This window comes from Bos mutus, chromosome 16, assembly GCF_027580195.1.
Source record: "Bos mutus isolate GX-2022 chromosome 16, NWIPB_WYAK_1.1, whole genome shotgun sequence".
In the NCBI taxonomy this organism is placed as follows: Eukaryota; Metazoa; Chordata; class Mammalia; order Artiodactyla; family Bovidae; genus Bos; species Bos mutus.
Genome location: NC_091632.1, coordinates 45,425,244 through 45,446,995, shown reverse-complemented (window position 1 = coordinate 45,446,995; position 21,752 = coordinate 45,425,244). Strand labels below are relative to the sequence as shown.

Below are 21,752 nucleotides of genomic sequence, written 5' to 3'. Positions count from 1 at the left end.
TTACATGGTTTGCAAACATTTTCTCCCAGACCATAGGTTGTCTTTTCATTTTGTTTATGGCTTCCTTTGCTATGCAAAAGTTTGACTAGGTCTCATTTATTTAGTTTAGCTTTTATTTCTATTTCCTGGGACGGTTGATCCAAGAAAACATTGCTATGAATTATGTCAGAGAATGTTCTATCTTCTCTTCTAGGACTTTTATAGTGTCATGTCTTATACTTAAGTCTTAAAGCTGTTTTGAGCTTATTTTTGTGTATGGTGTGATGGTATGTTCCAACTTCATTGGTTTACATGTAGCTGTCCAGCTTTCGCAACACCACTTCCCAACCCACTTCCTAAAATATCACCTCTTCTTTTCCAATGTTGAGTCTTTTAAGCATTCTACTTTGGAATATTTGGTGTGACTAAGGCCTACCAGTTTGGTCTAGTTTGTAGAATTATAAAACAGCTCCTAATATGGAGAACTTACCATCTGCTAGGTATTCTTCCAACCATTTTCCCTGTAATGCTCACTACTATTTCTTTGAGTATAACCTCTTAGTCTCACATTTTATAGATGAGGAAACTGAAGGACAGAGTTGCTCAATAGCTTGGTTAAGGTCACACAATCTTGACCAAGGTAAGGAGCAAAGCCAGAATCTCTTAGCAATCTAAATTCACAGCCTGTTCTTTCAAATAATCCACAACACTGTCTGCCATTGAATCTTTCCTCTTAAAACTGAAAATCTAAATAATATTTATCAATTTTCAGTCTTCTGGAATTTCTCTGGTTCTCTAAAATTTGCCAGGTACTATGAAACCTTAGTAAACGTTTTTTAGCAAACTGAAAGGCTTCACCAGGGTCAATGAGGCTAAACTCATTCAGAATAACAGGAAGTTTGACTACTTATTATCTTACATCTGTGTTATCTTTTTCAGTTTGTACAGCATTTCATTGACTGAGATGCCTCAGTCTAAATGCCATTCTTTCTGGGAATCTTTCTCTAGCCAGGCAGTTTTTTATTTTTTTGGTTTATATTTCACTTGGGTTTTGTACTCACCTCTAAATTATTTTAGTATATTTTACATTTATTTTATTTTTTACATAAATAGCCTCCAGCTTTGTTCTTTTCCTTCAGGATTGCTTTGGCAATTCTAGGTCTTTTATGTGTTGTTTAGTAGTTGTGTCCGACCTGCAACCCCGTGGACTGTAGCCCACCAGGCTCTTCTCCATGGGATTCTCCAGGCAAGAATATGCGAGAGGATTGCCATTCTTCAGGGGATCTTCCTGACCCAGGGATTGAACCTGGGTCTCCTGCATTGCAGGCAGATTCTTTGCCATCTGAGGCACCAGGGAAAATCAGGGAAGGGTCTTTTATAGTTCCATGTAAATTTTAGGTTATTTGTTCTGGTTCTGTGAAAAAATGTCATGGGTAATTTGATAGGGATCACATTAAATCTGTATGTTGTGTGAGTAGTATTAATTCTTTCAATCCAAGAATATGGGATATCTTTCCATTTCTTTGAATCATCTTTAATTATCAATGTTTTATAGTTCTCAGTGTATATGTCTTTTACCTCCTTGGTCAGGTTTATTCCTAGGTTTTTAAATATAATTTTAAGAAGGATTTTTTTTTTTTTTTTTACTTTCCCTTTCTGATATCTCATTGTTACTGTAAAGAAATGCAAAGATTTCTGCGTGCTAATCTTATGTCCTGTTACCTTACTGAATTTGTTATTTTTAGTTCTAGTACTTTTTGAGCAGAGCCTTTAGTGTTTTCCATATACAGTATCTTATTTTTCTGCATATAATAACAATTTTACCTCTTCCCTTCTAATTTGCATACATTTCTTGTCTGATTGCTGTGGATAGGACTTCCAATATTATGTTTAATAGAAGAGCATCCTTCTCTTAATTGAGCATCCTTCTCTTGCTCCAGATTTTAGTTGGGAGGCTTGAAACACTTTGTTATTTAAACTGCCAAAATTTCAAGACACATTTGATTATACTAATGAAAAAATTCTGTCCATTTATTGCTAAACAAAACTGTTTAAAATACTGAGACAGTTGTTTCAGTTAGCACTAAAATCATCCTTACAACCATGTCTTCTTGTCCAAGATCCCTATTTTATTACTACTGCTTCTCTGTCTGAGCTCCTCCCCTCTCTGATGCTGCTGTCTCTTACAGACCGCTCCTCACCTGGGCTGTCTCAGTAGCCTTGCAGGTGGTCTTGCTCTGCCTCTCCAACACGTCCTTCACCATGGTACCTGAGCTACCATCTCTGAAAAAGGTCCCATCAAGCCAAAAACTTCTAAAATAAAAAACAAAAAGCCCATAAATAGTAAAGCAAAGATTCCTTGAACTAACACTCTAGCTGTTTGGGATTTGATTTCCTTTGCATTCCGTGTCAGTTCCCAACTCATATCTCCATCTATGACCTTCACTGAGCAAGGGGCTCACACATGCTCTCTTTCACACACCATGCCTTTACTTACACTTCGTCTCTGCTTAGAGACCTTCAACCCTTTCATCATATGAGAATTCAAATATTTCCCCCTTCTCTGATTTGGCTAGAATGTGTTATCCCTTATGCTTATTCATAGCACTTGTTTCATTGTATTGGATGATCTAGTGGGGAAAAAAAAAAAAAAAACTTGGCTAGGATTTGGATAATCTAGATTCTAATTCTTGAATATCTTCTTAACTTCACTGTGTCTATTTTCCAATTGCAACTGACGAGGCATTGATCATCTTTGTATAAGATACCTTTTAGCTCTATAACTCCTCAGAACTATATATTTGTGATTTGAATCCATCTATCTTCTACTAGGTGTATTTTCTTAAATCACAATGTCTTATAAATCTTCACATTGATTGTAGCACCTGACTGCATTTTGTACCTAAAAAACCTTGGTGTAGATTAGTGGAATAAATGAGTGAATTAGTGAATGAATGATTAGATGTTTATATAATACAAATTGAGTCACTATTATGTTAGTAATTTAAATAAGATGTATTTAAATAAAGTATACTCTCCATTTGATGATGTTTATAGAGAAGATCTAAGATCACAGCCTTGTCTAACTCAATGAAACTATGAGCCATGTCGTGTAGAGCCACCTAAGATGAATGGATCATGGTGGAGATTTTTTGACAAAATGTGGTCCATTGGAGAAGGGAATGGCAAACCACTTCAGTATTCTTGCCTTGAGAACCCCATGAACAGTATGAAAAGGCAAAAAGATAGGACACTGAAAGATGAACTCCCCAAGTCAGTAGGTGCCCAATATGCTATGGGAGAATAGTGGAGAAATAACTCCAGAAAGAATGAAGAGACAGAGCCAAAGTAAAAACAACACCCAGTTGAGGGTGTGACTGGTGATGGAAGTAGAGTCCGATACTGTAAAGAGCAATATTGCATAGGAACCTGGAATGTTAGGTCCATGAATCAAGGCAAATTAGAAGTGGCCAAACAGGAGATGGCAAGAGTCAATATCGACATTTTAGGAATCAGGAACTAAAATGGACTGGAATAGGTGAATTTAACTCAGATGACCATTATATCTATCACTGTGGGAAGAAATCCCTTAGAAAAAATGGAGTAGCCATCATAGCCAACAAAAGAGTCCAAAATGCAGTACTTGGATGCATTCTCAAAAATGGCAGAATGATCTCTGTTCATTTCTAAGGCAAACCATTCAATATCACAGTAATCCAAGTCTATGACCCGACCCGTAATGCTGAAGAAGCTGAAGTTGAGTGGTTCTATGAAGACCTACAAGACCTTTTAGAACTAACACCCAAAAAAGATGTCCTTTTCATTATAGGGGACCAGAATGCAAAAGTAGGAAGTCAAGAAACACCTGGAGTAACAGGCAAATTTGGCCTTGGAGTACAGAATGAAGCAGGCCAAAGGCTAATAGAGTTTTTCCAAGAGAACATACTGGTCATAGCAAACACTCTCTTCTAACAACAGAAGAATCTACACATGGACATCATCAGATGGTCAACACTGAAATCAGCTTGATTATATTCTTTGCAGCCAAAAATGGAGAAGCTCTACACAGTCAGCAAAAACAAAACCAGGAGCTGACTGTGGCTCAGATCATGAACTCCTTATTGAAAAATTCAGACTTAAATTGATGGAAGTAGGGAAAACCACTAGACCATTCAGGTATGACCCAAATCAAATCCCTTACAATTATACAGTGGCAGTGACAAATAGATTCAAGGGATTAGATCTGATAGACAGAGTGCCTGAAGAACTATGGACAGAGGTTCGTGACATTATACAGGAGGCAGTGATCAAGACCATCCCAAGAAAAAGAAATGCAAAGAGGCAAATATTTGTCTGAGGAGTCCTTACAAATAGCTAAGAAAAGAAGAGAAGCAAAAGGCAAAGGAGAAAAGGAAAGATATACCCATTTGAATGCAGAGTTCCAAAGAATAGCAAGGAGAGATAAGAAAGCCTTCTTCAGTGATCAATGCAAAGACATAGAGGAAAACAATAGAATAGGAAAAACTAGAGATCACTTCAAGAAAATTAGAGATACCAAGGGAACATTTCATGCAAAGATGGGCACAATAAAGGACAGAAATGGTATGGACCTAACAGAAGCAGAAGATATTAAGAAGAGGTGGCAAGAATACACAGAAGAACCATATAAAAAAGACCTTCATGGCCCAGGTAACCATGATGATGTGATCACTCACCTAGAGCCAGACATCCTTAAATGCAGAGCCAAGTGGGCGTTAGGAAACATCACTACAAACAAAGTTAGTGAAATGATGGCATTCCAGTTGAACTATTTCAAATCCTAAAAGATGCTGCGGTGAAAGTGCTGCACTCAATATGCCAGCAAATCTGGAAAACATGTCAGTGGCACAGGCCTGGAAAAGATCAGTTTTCATTCCAATCCCAAAGAAAGGCAATGCCAAACAATACTCAAACTACCACACAATTGCACTCATCTCACACGCTAGCAAAGTAATGCTCAAAATTCTCCAAGCCAGGCTTCAACAGTATGTGAACCATGAACTTCCAGATGTTCAAGCTAGATTTAGAAAAGACAGAGGAAACAGAAGTCAAATTGCCAACATCCGCTGGATCATCAAAAAAGCAAGAGTTCCAGAAAAACACATACTTCTGCTTTATTGACTGTGCAAAAGTCTTTGACTGTGTGGATCACAATAAACTATGGAAAATTCTGAAAGAGATGGGAATACCAGACCACCTTCCCTGCCTCCTGAGACACCTGTATGCAGGTCAGGAAGCAACAGTTACAACTGGACATGAAACAACAGACTAGTTCCAAATCGAGAAAGGAGTGTGTCAAGGCTGTATATTGTCACCCTGCTTATTTAACTTATATGCAGAGTATATCATGAGAAACGTTGGGCTGGATGAAGCACAAACTGGAATCAAGATTGCTGGGAGAAATATCAAGAACCTCTGATCTGCAGATGATACCACACTTATGGCACAAAGTGAAGAAGAACTAAAGAGCCTCTTGACGAAAGTGAAAAGGGGAGAGTGAAAAAGTTGGCCCAAAACTCAACATTCAGGAAACTAAGATCATGGCATCTGGTTCCTTCACTTCATGGCAAATAGATGGGGAAACAGTGTCAGACTTTATTTTGGGGGGCTCCAAAATCACTGCAGATGGTTAGTGCAGCCATGAAATTAAAAGACATTTGCTCCTTGGAAGAAAAATTATGACCAACCTAGACAGCATATTAAAGAGCAGAGACATTACTTTGCCGACAAAGGTCCGTCTAGTCAAGGCTATGTTTTTTCCAGTAGTCATGTATGGATGTGAGAGTTGGACTATAAAGAAAGCTGAGCGCCAAAGAATTGATGCTTTTGAAATCTGTGGTGTTGGAGAAGACTCTTGAAAGTCCCTTGGACTGCAAGGAATTCCAATCAGTATATCTTAAAGGAAATCAGTCCTGAAGATTTATTGGAAGGACTGATGCTGAAGCTGAAACTCCAATACTTTGGCCACGTGATGCAAACTGACTTATTTAAAAAAGACCCTGATACTGAGAAAGATTTAAGGTGGGAGAAGAAGGGGACAATAGAGGATAAGATGGTAGGATTGCATCACCAACTCAATGGACATGAGTTTGAGTAAACCCCAGGTCTTGGTATGGACAGGGAGGCCTGGCATGCTGCAGTTCATGGGATCACAAAGAGTCAGACATGACTGAACGGTTGAACTAAAGAGTCATTTTTGGAGAAGATATACATTACTTTTTCTAATACATATATTTAATAAACGCCAAAGCACAAGCTTACTTTTAAGGATGTGGTGAAAGCATTACTATGGTAAAGGAAGCTAATGTGCCCTAGGGTATTGTTTCTTAGGGAAATAGGATAATGAAATGACTTTCATGATAGTGGTATGTGATAGTAGCCAACTTTCATGGAGCACTTGTTATATATGTACTTAGAATTTTGCATGGCTTATTTTACTTAAGTTTTTAAAAATGGAGAAGAATGGATATTAGATTATTTTGAGAGGTTGTTTGCAACATATATATCTTTTATCTTGCTAATCATTCTAACCAAGAGCTAGGTACCATCTTTTTTGTTCATTCATTTCAATTTGTTGAGTTCTTTTAATGTTCCAAGAACAGTTTTAGGTGCTAGGTGCTGGAGATATAGCATTGAATAAATAAAATGCTTTTATCTTGGGGCTTACCTTTTTGGAGAGGAAAGATAATAAGATAGATGTTAGATAAACAGGTTAAAATTTTAGGAATAAATCTAGCTCTTAAAATCAATGGCAGCCACCCTTCTAGTATCACTATGTATCATGAACATTTCATATATTAATTAGTATTGTAAACATAAATTTATTTTTGATTCAACAAATATTAAATTCCAACTATATATCAGACATTGGATAAATGACAGTAAACAAACAAGAAACTGAGTCTCAGAAAAGACAGAAATTTGTCCAAAATCCAAGTAATTGGTAAATGGCAAAACTGGGATTTTGAAAAAAGTATGTGAAGCTAGTGAAATAATCTTGGTCCACAGACAAGAGCCATAGCAGAAAAGAGGTCAGATTCTTTTTGAAAGTAAAGATTCTTTTTGAAGGTAAAGATTCATTTTGGTAAACTTGAATTTGAGATATTATACCCGCAACGTGAGACTGTCAAGTAGACAAGTGAATTTACAAGTCTGAAATAAAGGAGAACAACTTGTGCTAGAGATAAATATTTGAGAGCTGACAGCATACAGGTAGATAATGTAATATTGATTGTGGCAAAGCTTGTATGCTATAGATTGCCAGCATTCAACTGGCAAAGTTGTCACTAGGTTATAAAAAGTGAAGATCTTGACCTTTTCTCAGACTCAGAGGATAGAAGTTCAGGTGATTTTGTGATGAGAAATGGATTATGGTAAGCCTCATGGGCAACAAAACTTAGGGTTTTTTTGTTTGTTTGTTTTACTTTCTAAATTGTATTTATTTAGAAGCTTTGACTGTCTTTAAATACTTGGAGAAATATTCAGCTGAGATGCAAAGTTGTATGCCATAAAGCAGTGGTTCTTATGTACCTTATCAAATGTACATAAGAAAAACCAATGGATCAGAGCTAGTTAAAAATTTGATTCCTAGGGCTCATTCCTAGAAACATTTATTCAGTGGAATATGAATGGGGACTAAGGATTTTTTTAAGCTTACTGGATAAATCTGATGTAAAGTTTATAGACCTGACTTTGAAAAATTCTGCTATTGCTCACTGAACAACTTGTTCTGTCTTAGTATTGTAAAGATAGCTGCTCTTGGTGCATCTGCCCAGCAATCATTAAACCAAATAGGAATTTTTCCAGTTCTGGTGATGTGAGACAGGTAGCTTATTGACCCTTTACACTTAGTGCAAGTTAATTAACAAGGTTCTTTTATTACCTCAATTACTTTAACAATGTTCCTAAGAACAGGTTGATAGAGAAGGACAGCATTTAAGAACAGTAGGTGATGAAATGGAAGACAATAAATAAAGGGAGCCTAAAGGCTTTGCCCACTGGAGTCTGTCATCCAAAGTACACATGATAATGCTAAATTCACACCAACACTCAAATTTGTGATTCATTTGTTCATTCAGCAGACAGTAAGAACTATGGCCCAGGCACTGTGGCGGACCTTGGACTCTAGTCACTGGATTCCTCTCAGAGACCAGCCCATTGGATAAAAGGAACAGTCCAAAAGTAGGTAGGGAAGATTTCCATTCTAAACCCACCGGTACACCACAGTCTGATTCTGTGTTGAGGCCCATTGTGAACAACATCTCCGTTCCACCACCACCCCACCACCCCCTGCGCATGGTGGTGGTGGTTTAGTTACTAAGCCATGTCCGATATCCCTGGACAATACCAAAGCTGGGTAGAAACAATCACCCTGGATGCTGAAATCTGAGATTTCCACATGCAACTGAAGAAATGAGAAGGCTGGTTTATTCTAATGGGGCCTGTTTGTTGAAGTTTCATTTTTCTATTGTCCAACACTTCCTGAATTCCTTGAAGCAGATCCCATAAACCCTCAAGCCTGCTTCTCCAAGCAATGTAACGGGATTCACTAATACTGCTGTATTTCAGAGTAATAGCTCATCCAAAGTGTGTTGAACTCCTTAAAGTTGTTAATTGCTAACAGAAATCAGATTAAGATAAAATGAATGGAAGAGTCTGCAGTTTACTATCTTGAGCATTTGTTTTAGAACTGTAGATAGAGCCTGCTTAGAGCTCAGCACTGTTTTGTTTTTTTTTTCTATAAAAGTTGAACTATTTCCATCATACTTCTCTAATTTTTCTTGACTATGTTCATTTCTAACAGTTTTCTTAAGTCTAACTTCTCTGAGCAGTGATTTTCCTCATCATCTGCCTTTTTATTCAACTCTTATTGCTCTTTGTGATGATGTTGGGACTTTTTGTATTTCTGTGTTTTATTAAAGTTTTCCTAGATCCCTTTTTGACACACGAGAGTATAACTGGATGGTAATATGATTGGTACTTGAATATCAAAGTGAGACAATATTAAAGTGAGACAATATCAAATTGTCACTGCAAATATGCAGAATTTATAAAAGGAATGAAGGTAAGCTCCCTGTGCCACTCCTCTTAGACACTTTAGGAAGATCAAGGATGTAAATGAGGTCAGAGTCAGGAGGAGAGATTATGATAAAATTTATAAAGAGGGAGTAATAAAAATAGCTATCATCGAAAGACCACAAATAACAAACGTTGGCAAGGATGTGGAGCAAAAAGAACCTTCCTACACTGTTGGTGGGAATGTAAATTGGTGCAGGCACTATGGTGAACAGTATGGGGTTCCTTAAAAACCTAAACATAGAACTACAGTATGATCCAGCAATCCCTCTCCTAGGTATACATCTAAAGAATCAAAAGCACTGATTTCGAGTGCATGTATCATTTCAATGTTCATAGTGGCATTATTTACAACAGCCAAGACATGGAAGTGACTCAAATGCCCACCAATGGATAAACGGATAAAGCTGTGGTTTATATATAGTGAAATATTACTCAGATGTCAAAAAGAATAAAATAATACCATTTGAAATAACATAACCATTATCCTTAGTGAAATAAGTCAGAAAGACAAATACTGTATGTTATCATTTATATATAAAATCTTTATAAAAAGCAAATGAATAAACAGAAATAGACTCGCAAATATGGAGAACAAACTAGTGGTTACCTGTGAGAAGAGGGAAGGAGGGGCAAGACAGAAGTACCAGATTAGCAAGTACAAATTACTATGTATAAAATAAATAAGCTAACAGGATACATTGTACAGCACAGGAATTTAGCCAATATAATATCTTTCAGTGGACTATAATCTATAAAAATTTTGAATCACTATGTTGTTCACCTGAAAGTAACACAGTAAATCAAACTGTATCTCAAGTAGAAAACTTTTAAAAAATAAGTGTTTCATATGGGCAACAATATCTTTGATGTATACTTACATTCTCTAGATCACAAACACTAGCCTGATAACCCACAGATATGTCAGTTATAGCCTGCTTACCAACATATACTTTATTATAGGTATAAAATTTAAACAACTATTTGAAGAAACAAGGAAACAGAGTATACACTGAAAAAAAAAAAACCCTGAACTCACAACACTAGGGAAATTTAAAGGTCATCTGTTGGTAGCTTTTGGTTGCAACTGTGGAGACCTCTGCTTGCCCTGAGAAATAACTAATAGGTGGGGCTATTTGTAAGGACTATGACAATTTCACTTTCTCCCTTGCCTATCCTGATTGTTCCAAGAACAAGGCAGGAACTGAGAGGCTTTATTGAGGAGAGTTTTACAAGCAGTGGTGTGCTGGTGAATAGACTTTCCAAAAAGAAAAGCCCTGATTGCCAATTCCCGTGGTATAAATAGTCCCACCATAGCCAATTTCAAGGATGACTGTATTTCATAGCCAGAATGTGCAATTTTTGAAAATATAACAATCAGTTCTTAGGAGCAGGGATTCCCTAGTGGCTCATATGGTAAAGAGTCTGTCTGCAGTGCGGGAGACCTGAGTCAGATCCCTGGGTCAGGAAGATCCCCTGGAGAAGGAAATGGCAACCTACTCCAGTATTCTTTCCTGGAAAATCCCATGGACAGAGGAGCCTAGTGGGCTACAGTCCATAGGGTCACCAAGAGTTGGACACGACTGAGCAACTTCACTTTCTTATGAGCTAGTGCTGGCCCACTCCTGCACACTGCTGCTTATAACTCAACAATGATTAACACCGGCAAGTTTCCATAAATATATGTCATATAACTTTAATTTCCTGAGAAAATACACAAATGCAAGAGGAACCAGGCATCCAAGTCTTTGGCCCAACAGATTGCATTAAAAAAAAACAACAACAAAAAAAGAAATACTAAGAAGCACCTTGGCCTCAGGCTTAGTTTGCTCCTAAGCAGACAATACAAATATTTTTAAATTAGCTTTATACGGTGATATTATTAACACACTGTAGCTTTTTACAAATATCCATAAATATCTTAAATTGGGTTATCATGTAATCATATTACATACCTTTCAATAAGAACCCATAAGCAGCTAGTTAATTTTGTAGAGTCCAAAACTTTAGCAGACCATTATTGAGTTGAGTGCTATTCATTCTTTTTGGAACTTAATACATTTGACCAAGACAGTCTCTACAAAGTGAGGAAGGGAGTTCAGTTGAAGTCAGTCCTGAACAATAGCCCATGCTCCCTGGTCCAGGTAAGGAAAGGAAAAGAAGTCTTTGAGAAAGGAGGGCATTGGTGTAGCTTCCCTCTATCTGCCAAGAGAATATATACCCCCTGAAGATCTAATCTGCTAAACTTTATAGACATCCACATGAGAGCAGAAATACCAACCCTAAAGCTAAAATAGTGTGATACAGTGGGAAGCCCATGGCCCCTTGTTAATCATTTGTTCTGTGGGGTGAAGCAAGTTACCTATGTTCCACCTGCCTCCATATTCTCAGTGTTATAATTGTGCCAAAATACCTGCCCCGTTAACTTTCTAGAGTTGCCATGTGATATATGAAAATACTTTGCAAACTGCCTAGCCAGCTAAAAATACGGAATCATGACATGAAAAAATACAGTACTGGTCATATAAATTTCTGTGGTTAAATCTTATGATTAGTAATGATTACTCTTTCTTTACCATCGGCCATGTTTAGGCACATAGACAAACAAATTCTCATGAAGCCCTATGTAAAGGTTCAGAATGACCCTTTTGACCAGCTGGTCTTATAAAGCACCAAGCATCCTGAGTGTGATTAAATTAAGAAAAATTCCAGAATAAAGTGCATCCCACACCAATGCCACCTGTGTCTCTGTCCCCTCATGCCATCAAATGTAAAGTGGGGTAATGCTTGCATAGCAGTGGCCACCCTCCAAGTCTGACTACTTTTTTATTAGGAGGGTCTCAGAAGATAGGAATATGGGAAGAATGAAGTCAAGCAGTCCACAGTCCAGGAATATGAGAACAAGGGCAGACTACTGCCCTGGATCTTTTCTGCATACAAGATAAGACTCCTGTGGGAATAAGACTTCATTTTTCCACCCAGAGATTCAAGGGTTAAACAAAGACACTTGGAGAAGATTCTGTCCTCTAGCTACCCATATTCATTTCATGAACTAACAAAACTGTCTTTGCTGATCTAACATCAAGGGTTACCAAATGCCTTTTGTCCTTCTTCTGAGTCTCATTCAGACAGGCATGAGAAAAGAAAATTCACATGCAAGGAGTTCTGTTTCTGTTGATTTGTATACTCAGATGAACTGCAGAGATTGAAAATCTTCCTTGTCCAGCCTATGCACTGATGTCTCTGCAAGTGCTGAAGAGGATGAGGAGACCGAATCAAGTCTCTAGGAGATGAATTGGGGATTTGTAAGTAAAAAGATCCCCCAGTATGTCTTATTTTTCAGAACCTGATGCTCAGCATTGAATATCAAGTCTATTACATCTCCAGCGTGGAATTCGTAAGCCCCTCCTACATTCTGGATCATAGAGTTGTTGGTTAGAGCTTGTATGGGGTCTTCATTCTTACGCAGCTGCACCTCGAAAGGAGCTCGTCCCTTGTAGGCTGTATTGGGAGCCACTTGGCCATAAATTAAGTACAAACCATTCTGAAGTATCTTCAGCCTCCAGTCAGCTGTCTTATTCACACAAGAAGGCTCAGGAGAAGGCATTTGCCATTTTGAAGGTAATGGTCCTACAAGATATTTATAAGGGGGGAATAGGAGGAGAAACAAAAAGAAAAGCATAGTTATTTAATTATTTCATCATCTTCTTGATAATAGTTTCTTTCCTATTTATAGGAAAGGTCTATACTAGTTCTCTCCAACCACAATTTTAAGTATCTACCACTCCCTACTTTGAAGAAATTGCCTAAGTTTATCTCTTGCTTGGGGGGCTCTAAGAAAATAAGTTTGGAATAGGGAAATGGGTTAGGGAATAGGGAAATAGCACTGTATCATTTGTCAATCAGTATTTGTGAAATAAAAAGAAGAAAGGAATGGCACACTAGGATGGTGATGACAAGAGTTGGCAGTCCAGAAATGTATATTCATGTTTTTCTGTAGCAATACTATTTATCATGTATCACTTTATCAATGAGGCCTGCTCATCAATCTGTTTAAAATAGTGCTCTCCTGTCACTCTCTCTCTTTATCTTGTTTTAGTTTTCTTCATAGAAGTTGTCACCATCTAGCCTATTATAATTTAAGTTGTTTATTTATCAATCTTATACCTACTTGAATATAACATTTGAGGACAAAGGAAAAGTGAAGTTGCTCAGTCGTGTCCAACTCTTTGTGACCCCATGGGCTATAGCCTGCCATGCTCCTCCATCCATGGGATTTTCCAGGCAAGAGTACTGGAGTGGGTTGCCATTTCCTTCTCCAGAGGATCTTCCCCACCCGGCGATCAAACTCGGTCTCCTGCATTGTAGGCAGACGCTTTACCGTCTGAGCCACCAGGGAAATCAAATATTCCTTTATTTTGTCCATAGCTGTATCTTCAACACCAAAAAGACTTCCTACTACCCAGTATATGCTGAATTAGGTGTACTGTGTCTAAATAATGGTGCTTCAGCTTATAGGTATGTGTCATTCAAGATTCACTTGAGATACTATTATCCAAATCCTTAGCAAATAGCTACTGGTAAATTAACTAGTTAATACATGGAAATTATTTGACTGTTTAAATAGAAGTATCCCTAGGTTATTGCTGTCATGGGGGATGTGAAAAGGATCAAGACTTTGATTTTTATGGAATTTACACATTTTCATAATGTTCATTGTTTTTACACAAAGATGTAATTTCAGAATCCCAGAATGTGCAATAATTATCTGGTGTGTTCTCTAATGCTCCATAATTTTTGTTATGGGGGCAAAGCCTTTGTCAAATAATTAGAAAGAAACCTTGATTAAAAATATACTAAAAGAGATAACACATTGACTTGTATTCTTCTTTATATATAAATAACTGATATAAGGGTCTGAGGAGAATGAAGGAGAGATCATCAAAGCAGAAAGCAAAGTCTCCCTGTTTCTCCATTGAATCCAGAGCCCAGTAAATTTCTTACTGCTTGACCATGCTATAGATAATAGGCAAGTCACCAGGAAGAAGTATCACTGGTTTTCATGTTTAATTCTGTGATGGCGGGAGCCTCAACCTTAAAGTTGAGGTTCTCAACTTTTACCACATCAAGAGGGTATTTCAAACATATCATGAGGAGTTTCACTCCATTTACTAGAAAAAACAACAAATCAAAAAGGCAGAGACAAGTAAAATGAGATTCCCTATCCTCTCAAGTCAAGGAAGCCTGGCTATTTGTGCTGTACAGTAAAACGGGAATTGAAGTTGACTCTAGAAGTAGTCTGCTCTCAGCGGAAAATGGGTATTTGATCTTAAACCAGTAAACAACCCCAAATGTATTCATTTTTAATTTTGTATGTATTCTAAAAAAATACCCAAAGGCTCAACTGTAAACCTTACTGTGTCTTCTAAGCAAGTACCAGGTCACTATAAAGGAAAGTGACTCAGGAGCTAAGAGGAGAGGTGAAAGGAGCAGAGAAGGGACCACTCCCCTCTCGTTTCTCATCTTTACACTTGGAAACAAAAATTGCACCCTACACTCACTCTAGTGGACACTAGCAATATGGGAAATGTGAGAAGGTCTCTGAGTCTGTCCCAGGGAAAAGTCGTAGAAATCTGAAACTTGTGCTTATTAAAACAATTAAAAACAGAGCTGAAGCCTCAGCTCCTAGACAACTACATGATTAACAGTTAAAAACAGTAGTTGTAGGATAACTAAAATAGAATGCATCCTTTCTTAGCGCTGGAGCTTGCCTTTTGCAGCAAATAGTAAGAAAAGTAAAAAGGAGGCCTATAAGACAGTTCAGTCCAGTCAGTCATTCAGTCGTATCTGACTCTATGCGACCCCATGGACTGCAGCATGCCAGGCCTCCCTGTCCATCACCAACTCCCAGAATTTACTCAAACTCATGTCTAAAACTCATGAGTCGGTGATGCCATCCAACCATCTCATCCTCTGTGAGACAGGTTACTCACCAAACTTCGCTACACAGGGTCCTTGGGCAGTCTGTAGGGGAAGAAGAGGAATTGGTCAGGATGGTGACAGTGTCACAGTTTTCTTGATTATTTAGAGGCTCAGATTCATGAAGCAGACTTCTCTGCCCTAACCACATTAAAAAAAAAAAAAAAAAATCCCTCCCTCCACCCTGTTTTGGATCTCTCTGCTTTCCTTTACAGATAACTGGCTCCTTCCTCTACATTTCACTACACAGCTACCTTTTGGGTCTTCTAGGAGGAAGTTAAGAACTCCTTCTATCCACCTAATCTCCACCTACAGGACACCTATTTGATCTTGGATGCTCCTTCTCTTGGGCTACAGAAATTTTCTATATGTCTCTGCACCCCAGTGACTGCATAAGATGATCCACTGGCACGTGAGAAGAAACTAACAATTCCCATTTATATTTATTTTAAATAGAAAATTAAGCTATAGAAATATTTATTAATGTATCAGAGTGATAAAGTCTCCCCTATTTAATATTTAGATAATCATGCATCACACATAGTAATTGAGATAACCCTGAGGAGATCTCAGTTTCAAAATCTTGCAACACAAATTACATGCCACAGAAAGCTATCAGTGTGGTTGATTTTATAAGTACAGATATTTAAATACTAAAGGCTTTACGATACTTGGTAGTAAGATAAGGTATATCCACAAACATTTTTTGCAGGGGCCATGTAACAGTGCATTGGTTTTCTTGCAGCAAACTGTTTAAGAGACTTTTTGAGCTTAAACAGGATGCCAATTTTTTAATAGGATTTCTCTGGCTGCTATGCTAAATACATTAAAGAGTGGCAAGAGTTACAAGGTAAGAGATCAGTGTAAGCATTTAGGCAAGAAAGCATGGTGCCTCTGACCAAGGTACCAGCTGTGGAGATGGTGACAAGTGATTGGAAATTGAGTAAACAGGAGTTCCTGACATGGATATGGATAAGAAAATGAGACAAAGATGACACCAAAATCTGAGCAATTAGAAAGATAACACTGTTAATGACTGAAATGAGCAAGATTTAAGAGGACTAAATTGGGGGAAAAGAATCATGAGTTCATTTTTTGGACATGTCAGATTTGTGATGAGTATTAGATACCCAGGTAGGAGTGTCAAGAAGGCGACTGGATCTATAAGGATGGAATTTAAGGAGTTTTAAAAAAAAAAAAAATTAATTTAGGAGCCTTCAGCATCTGCATGGTGAGTTAAGATATGAATCTATATAAGAGCATCAAATCAGTGATTATAGATAGGAAAGAGTATTGAGATATTGCAGTGTGTAGGGGTCAGGGAATAAGAAAGAACCCACAGAGGAGGCTCAGAAGGAAAGGCCACCTTGGTAAGGATTTTAATTATGAACTATGGAATTTAAGTTGTCTAAGGAAGGGAAAAAAATCATGAATGGAGTGAGGGACTATTAAGTTCTTTAAAAAGGAACTTTGCACTATTGAATGATGGACTTAAATTTTAGTGTCATAACATGGTAAGCGTACTCAAAGACGCAGTCTTCCATTTTGATCTATATGTGTTCAGGAGGTGATTTTTCAGTTATGACAGTCAAGACCATGAATCAAGGTAAATTAGACGATAACTTTCAATTTCTTGTATTAAAATGTGTTAAACTAAGATTAAGAAAATAAAAGAAACATTTATCAAATTACTAAAATACTATTTCAATTGTTTTATAAGTGTTTATATTATATAGTTGCATATTATACAAATACAATATTTTGGTAAAAGCAAAATGTTTTTGCACTGTGAATAAACCACATTAAGCATATCACTTGGTTTATCCTTATAAACTTATATTGCATATCTTTTTAATATACAAAATATTATAATTTGTATAAGACTTAGCAGTTAGCATATATATTGGGATTGTAGTCAAGAATATTTTGTTGATAGAGTTTCTTAGAAGAGATGCTGAAATTCCATTTTGTTTAACCCATGTGATAGGGACTCCCTTAACTTCAATTTTCTCATTTATAAAATGGGGCAATCGCAGCACCTAGTCCATTTAGGTTGTTCATGTGCTTAAATGAGTTAAGTCTCATAAAGGATTTTGCCCAGATATTCTGTCTTGTCCTGCTTATTAAGTATTAGTGTTTTGATAATGATGTTGATTATAATGAAGAATGAAACAAACTTTATGTACCTATGTATTATACTAGCATTGTAAGCAAGAGAAACTAATGTCATCTATGGTCATTGCTTCTTAAGAAGTTTATCACCTTTCTAGAAAGACACAAATCAACACATGAAGCAACTGAGTAACAATCTAAATATAAAAGCATGCCAAAAAATGTGCCATTGATAACATCTATGTTGTCTTCTGTCATGTATAAAGAGTGTGTGAAGAAACCTAAGGCCACAGAAAAATTAATTGGAGAAATCTTGGATGTTGCATGGTGGGCTGCTTTAATGTCCATTTAGAACTACAGAAACCACCATTGTGATATTCTGTCATTATTGTCACAAGTGAAATCTGTCTAATCACTAAAATCCTGTGTTTGGCAGTGAGACACACTCTTTGGTTGAGGAAGTAGAATAGATAAGCAAGGAATACCCATTTTGTTAAGTCTTTATCTTCATTGTAAAGTCATTAATAATAATGGTATAAATATGAATCACTACTATCTACTAAGAGCCTACTATGGGTCAGGATTGTACTGTCTCTTAATTCTTACCACAACTCTATGAGATAACATTTTCATTTGCAGAAGAGGAAATGAGAAGTAGGAGGATTATGTAACTAGCCCAAGGTCACGCAGCTGAAAAAAGGCCAGGCTGAGATCCAAACAGCCTGTCTGAGTCAAAAGTCTCACCCCTACGGCTCCAGAGCAGTTTGTATTTCTAATCCTGGTGATGTTTGGAAGGAGTAAATATCCACTTATAAAGCAGTATATGAGTCCTGTTTAGTTAATTCATCTTTGCTTAGAAGGATCAGTGGCTCTTGTAACCCCATTTTGATTTAAGCTCAGATTTATGTAATTGGGTTAATAAGTAAACTTAATAATTATTTCTCCAAACCAACTCTAATCAAATAATCATTTGGAAATAGAATCTACTATGCTTATAAATACACGCAAAACTTCCCCTTTTGAAAGTATCCTTCGTTTCACTGAAGCAGGGGACTCTCCTGAACATTTGGTTTCTTCTTTTTTTTTTTTTTTTTTTTGCTGTGAAGGTATTTTTTATTTTTTAAATTATTTATTTTAATTGGAGGCTAATTACTTTACAATATTGTAGTGGTTTTTGCCGTACATTGACATGAATCAGCCATGAGTGTACATGTGTTCCCCATCCTGAATCCCCCTCCCACCTCCCTCCCCATCCCATCCCTCAGGGCCATCCCAGTGCACCAGCCCTGAGCACCCTGTCTCATCCATCGAACCTGGATGGGTGAACATTAGGTTTCTTAAAAGATAATTTCTGTAAGGTTATTTTCATGTAGGGGGTGGGGGACCATCTCCTTGGGCTCATAACTGATTCTTTCAGTGAGATGTCTTCTGAAAGAGAGGGAAGAAAGAAAAAAAGAATCCTCCCACGGAAGTTTTTGTTGGTTTAAAAAGATCTGAGTCTTCCTGTCTAACACTTTTTGAATTAGTGCCTAGAGAGGTTGGAAAGTGGGATTTTGTATACAATAACCAGAGTGGAGATGAGAACAATGTAAACTCCAAGGTCATAGAGCATTATAAGGAGGTGGAAGTGGCTACCTAGTAATGACTCATCACCCACAGTCATTCAGTCGTCTTTTCCAAAAATACTAACCTGTGGCCAACAGGGAAAGAGAAGTGCGGAAAAGTGGAATATGGAAGCTAATATCATTGTACCATCAGCCAGTTATTGGCTTTTCCCATGGGAACAAAGCCTCCATGGCACCCTGTCAGGACAATATCCTGAAAACTTTTCAAAATTCCCCAAATTTGGAACAAACTCTGGGCTGTTTCTTTAGAAGCAGAACCTTTCACTGGGTAGCTGCATGTTGTCTAGGAGAGGGAATCCCAGAATAAGAGCTCAGACACAGGGGACTCATCAAGTTCAACGTTGGCAAGAGGTGTCCTAAATGCCTCTGGGAGTATGAGACCTCCTCCTTCCCTTTGCAAGAGCAGCTGTGTGCCTCTGAGAAAGACACTTCTCTTCTCTCCCAGGCAGAGTCCCCAGTCACATGCAGGAACTGATGACACGGAAAACCTACCCTATGTTTTTCAATGTCATCAGGCTAATAGCATGTGGAGTGGTTTTGAGAAGGAAAAGGCACTTCCAAATTTAAGTTGTTGCTATTCTCACCCTTCCCTTTCTTCAGAAATTGAAACAAAGAATTCCTAATGACTCTTCTTCCCCCTGCTCAAAGCTTCACTGTCCAGAGAGTTGAGAGGTCTGCTTGAAACATTCCTTGAGACACTGGGGGATGTGGTCACAAATTCCTTTCTTGTACACCATTGTGTACAGTTACAAAATACAAATTAACGGGCTACTGTGTAAAAACTTGGCCAAAGCTCTGCTTGCCCTAGGTTAACATCAGCATCTTCTCTGTACTGTTTCCTCCTGTATCTTTTCTCAGTTGCTTTCAAATATCTTTAGTAGTAGAACCATATCTTTGAAATCTTAACTGGTCAATCTGTCCCTTAGAAAAATGTTTCTGCAGTCACTGTTTTCAGATGTACCCAGGAATTGGCTAAATCCTAAATTAAATAAGGCATTTATGTTCTTTCTGATCAACACTATGTAAACAACAGTCAGAAAAAAACTTTTACTAAGAATCTAATGGATCTCCATTCTCTTCCCTAGACCCATAATTTGGAGTGGAGCTCAGTGGGAAATTCCCGATAAGCATCAGGGGCTTCCCAAAAAAGAAAGTACTTCCTCCTTCCTCCGTGAAGCCTTCCCTGATCAACCTAGCCCGAAGTCATTGCCCCCCTCTTGACTCCCTTTATGTTCTATACCACACTTAGATAAAGTATTAATCACTGTATTTTATGGCTAGAAGGGACATGATGATGAACAAATCCATTTCCCTACCACCACTTTTCAGATGAAGAAGCTGAGAACCAGAAAGATTAAATGTCTTTCAAATGCATACAGCTAGTTATTGAGAGACCTAAACCCAGAATTCATATCTTCTTACTCCTAGTTCAGTGCATTTCTCTTCTCAAAGATAGACTACACCATCTATTACTTACCTTACTTGTCTCTTTCTTTCAAAGCTCTAACAATATTGAGTGACAATGCTAACAACTAGACTTAACAAAAGAAAAGAGGAGTACAATAAATTGTAACCTTAGATTCTGTTGTCTCCTTACCTTGAGTGGAAGAAAAGTAAAGATTAGTGCACTGAAGGAGCAAAGCAATAGCACAATAATTACTGTTGAGTAGAGGAGCCATTGTTTCCAGGATGGTCTCTGTGCTCCTTGAAGACTTGAATGGCTTAAAGGCATATTCTCCATGTGGCTCAAACTCATTGTCTGCAGGAATGAGAGCTGTGGAAAGCAGAAATTCAGGAGTGATGAGCACATGGTGCAACTAGTCAGTTTTGTAGAATAGTATGCTAATTAGTAGTGGGTGTGAGAGGCGGGGTTTTCCTCCTGATTCTGTGTGTTGGAAAATGATACTTCTAGGCTAAGTGCTGACTCTCACTTGGCACTAGGCCCAATGCACAGGGCTAAAAGCCAATACAAACACAGAGGATTAAAAGAAGAAAACAAGGGAAGTTAAAAGGGGAAAAAACTATTTCCTAAAACAAGAACAACTACGGAACTGGGCAGTATTACAAATTATTTCCAGATAATTACTTTTTGTAAGGAAAAAATAAAGTTCAAGATTAAGCCCTATTATACTCCAAATGTATATGTGTAAGGCAGTAGATTAGGGAGACTGGGGTGCAAGGTTTGGAAAAAATAGTTTCATGGATTTCTAGGGCATAAAATGTGTTCATTGGAAGATAATCTCTAGAAAACACCAAGTGTATTACTAGAATTTAATTTTTAAAATGTCAACACAACAAGCTTAATTCTTTTATATCTCACCATTTTGAAACTCTGAAAATTCAATGCTAGCATCAAATAGAAATAAAATTTTCATAAAAAGATATTTTCTTGCACCCTGTCCTCCAGTCTGAGCTTACACTCTATTCCAAAAACCTGAAGTTTTCATCCTGGAATCAAAAATACTGATTTATTGCAAAATTGAGGAAGTCTCCTGGTTCGCTGTACTCAATCTTTCCATCTGTTAAATGGAATACCTGCCTTCTCCACTCACCTCTCCTCCCGCCACCCCACACATAATGTCAGAATTATGTGCTAGAAGGAATAAGCGTTTTTAAATCAGACAGACCTGAGAGAGGCAGTTCTTATCTGCTCAGTGGCCATCAGCATATTCTTCATTTCCTTCGTGGTAAAATTAGAGAAAATTTCCACTTCATAATGCTTTTCTGAGAATGAAAGAGATGTAAAGTTTTGGCTAAGAAGTGTTCCATAAGTGCTTCTCTCTTCACCCTTCTGAGAGATGTTGTCAAGACTAAATCAATTATGAAATCCTAGAAAAGAATGATTTTTAAAATATTTACCATAGGGTGTAATTCATCTGATGTTCTTTCAAATAAAAGTAGGTAAAGTATTTTGAAGAAAAAATTTCTAAGAATCAAAGTTGG

The 21,752-nt window shown here is 37.5% G+C and overlaps 1 protein-coding gene and 1 long non-coding RNA gene across 5 annotated transcripts in view; one reads left to right on the top strand and one right to left on the bottom strand.

The window, feature by feature from the left end:
- The window catches only part of LOC138991277 (uncharacterized), a 318,362-nt gene that overhangs the window by 295,282 nt on the left and 1,328 nt on the right, over window positions 1-21,752 (top strand). For 2 of the 3 annotated variants that reach the window (XR_011467297.1, XR_011467295.1), the window contains exons 5-6: window positions 8,097-8,203; window positions 12,285-12,398. This is a non-coding gene — a long non-coding RNA (uncharacterized lncRNA). Of the gene's footprint in view, window positions 1-8,096; window positions 8,204-12,284; window positions 12,399-12,436; window positions 12,574-21,752 lie in introns of those variants that run through there. The other variant, XR_011467296.1, reaches the window with a different exon arrangement.
- TNFSF18 (TNF superfamily member 18) overlaps window positions 10,770-21,752 on the bottom strand; it is a 111,479-nt gene continuing 100,496 nt past the window's right edge. The window contains exons 2-5 of one of the 2 annotated variants that reach the window (XM_070385276.1): window positions 21,437-21,638; window positions 20,407-20,583; window positions 15,087-15,117; window positions 10,770-12,723 (exon numbers count right to left, since the gene is read on the bottom strand). In XM_070385276.1, the coding sequence (XP_070241377.1) occupies window positions 12,377-12,723; window positions 15,087-15,117; window positions 20,407-20,565 (537 nt within the window). In that variant the 5' untranslated portion in view covers window positions 20,566-20,583; window positions 21,437-21,638 and the 3' untranslated portion in view covers window positions 10,770-12,376. The remainder of the gene's footprint in view (window positions 12,724-15,086; window positions 15,118-20,406; window positions 20,584-21,436; window positions 21,639-21,752) is intronic. The other variant, XM_070385277.1, reaches the window with a different exon arrangement.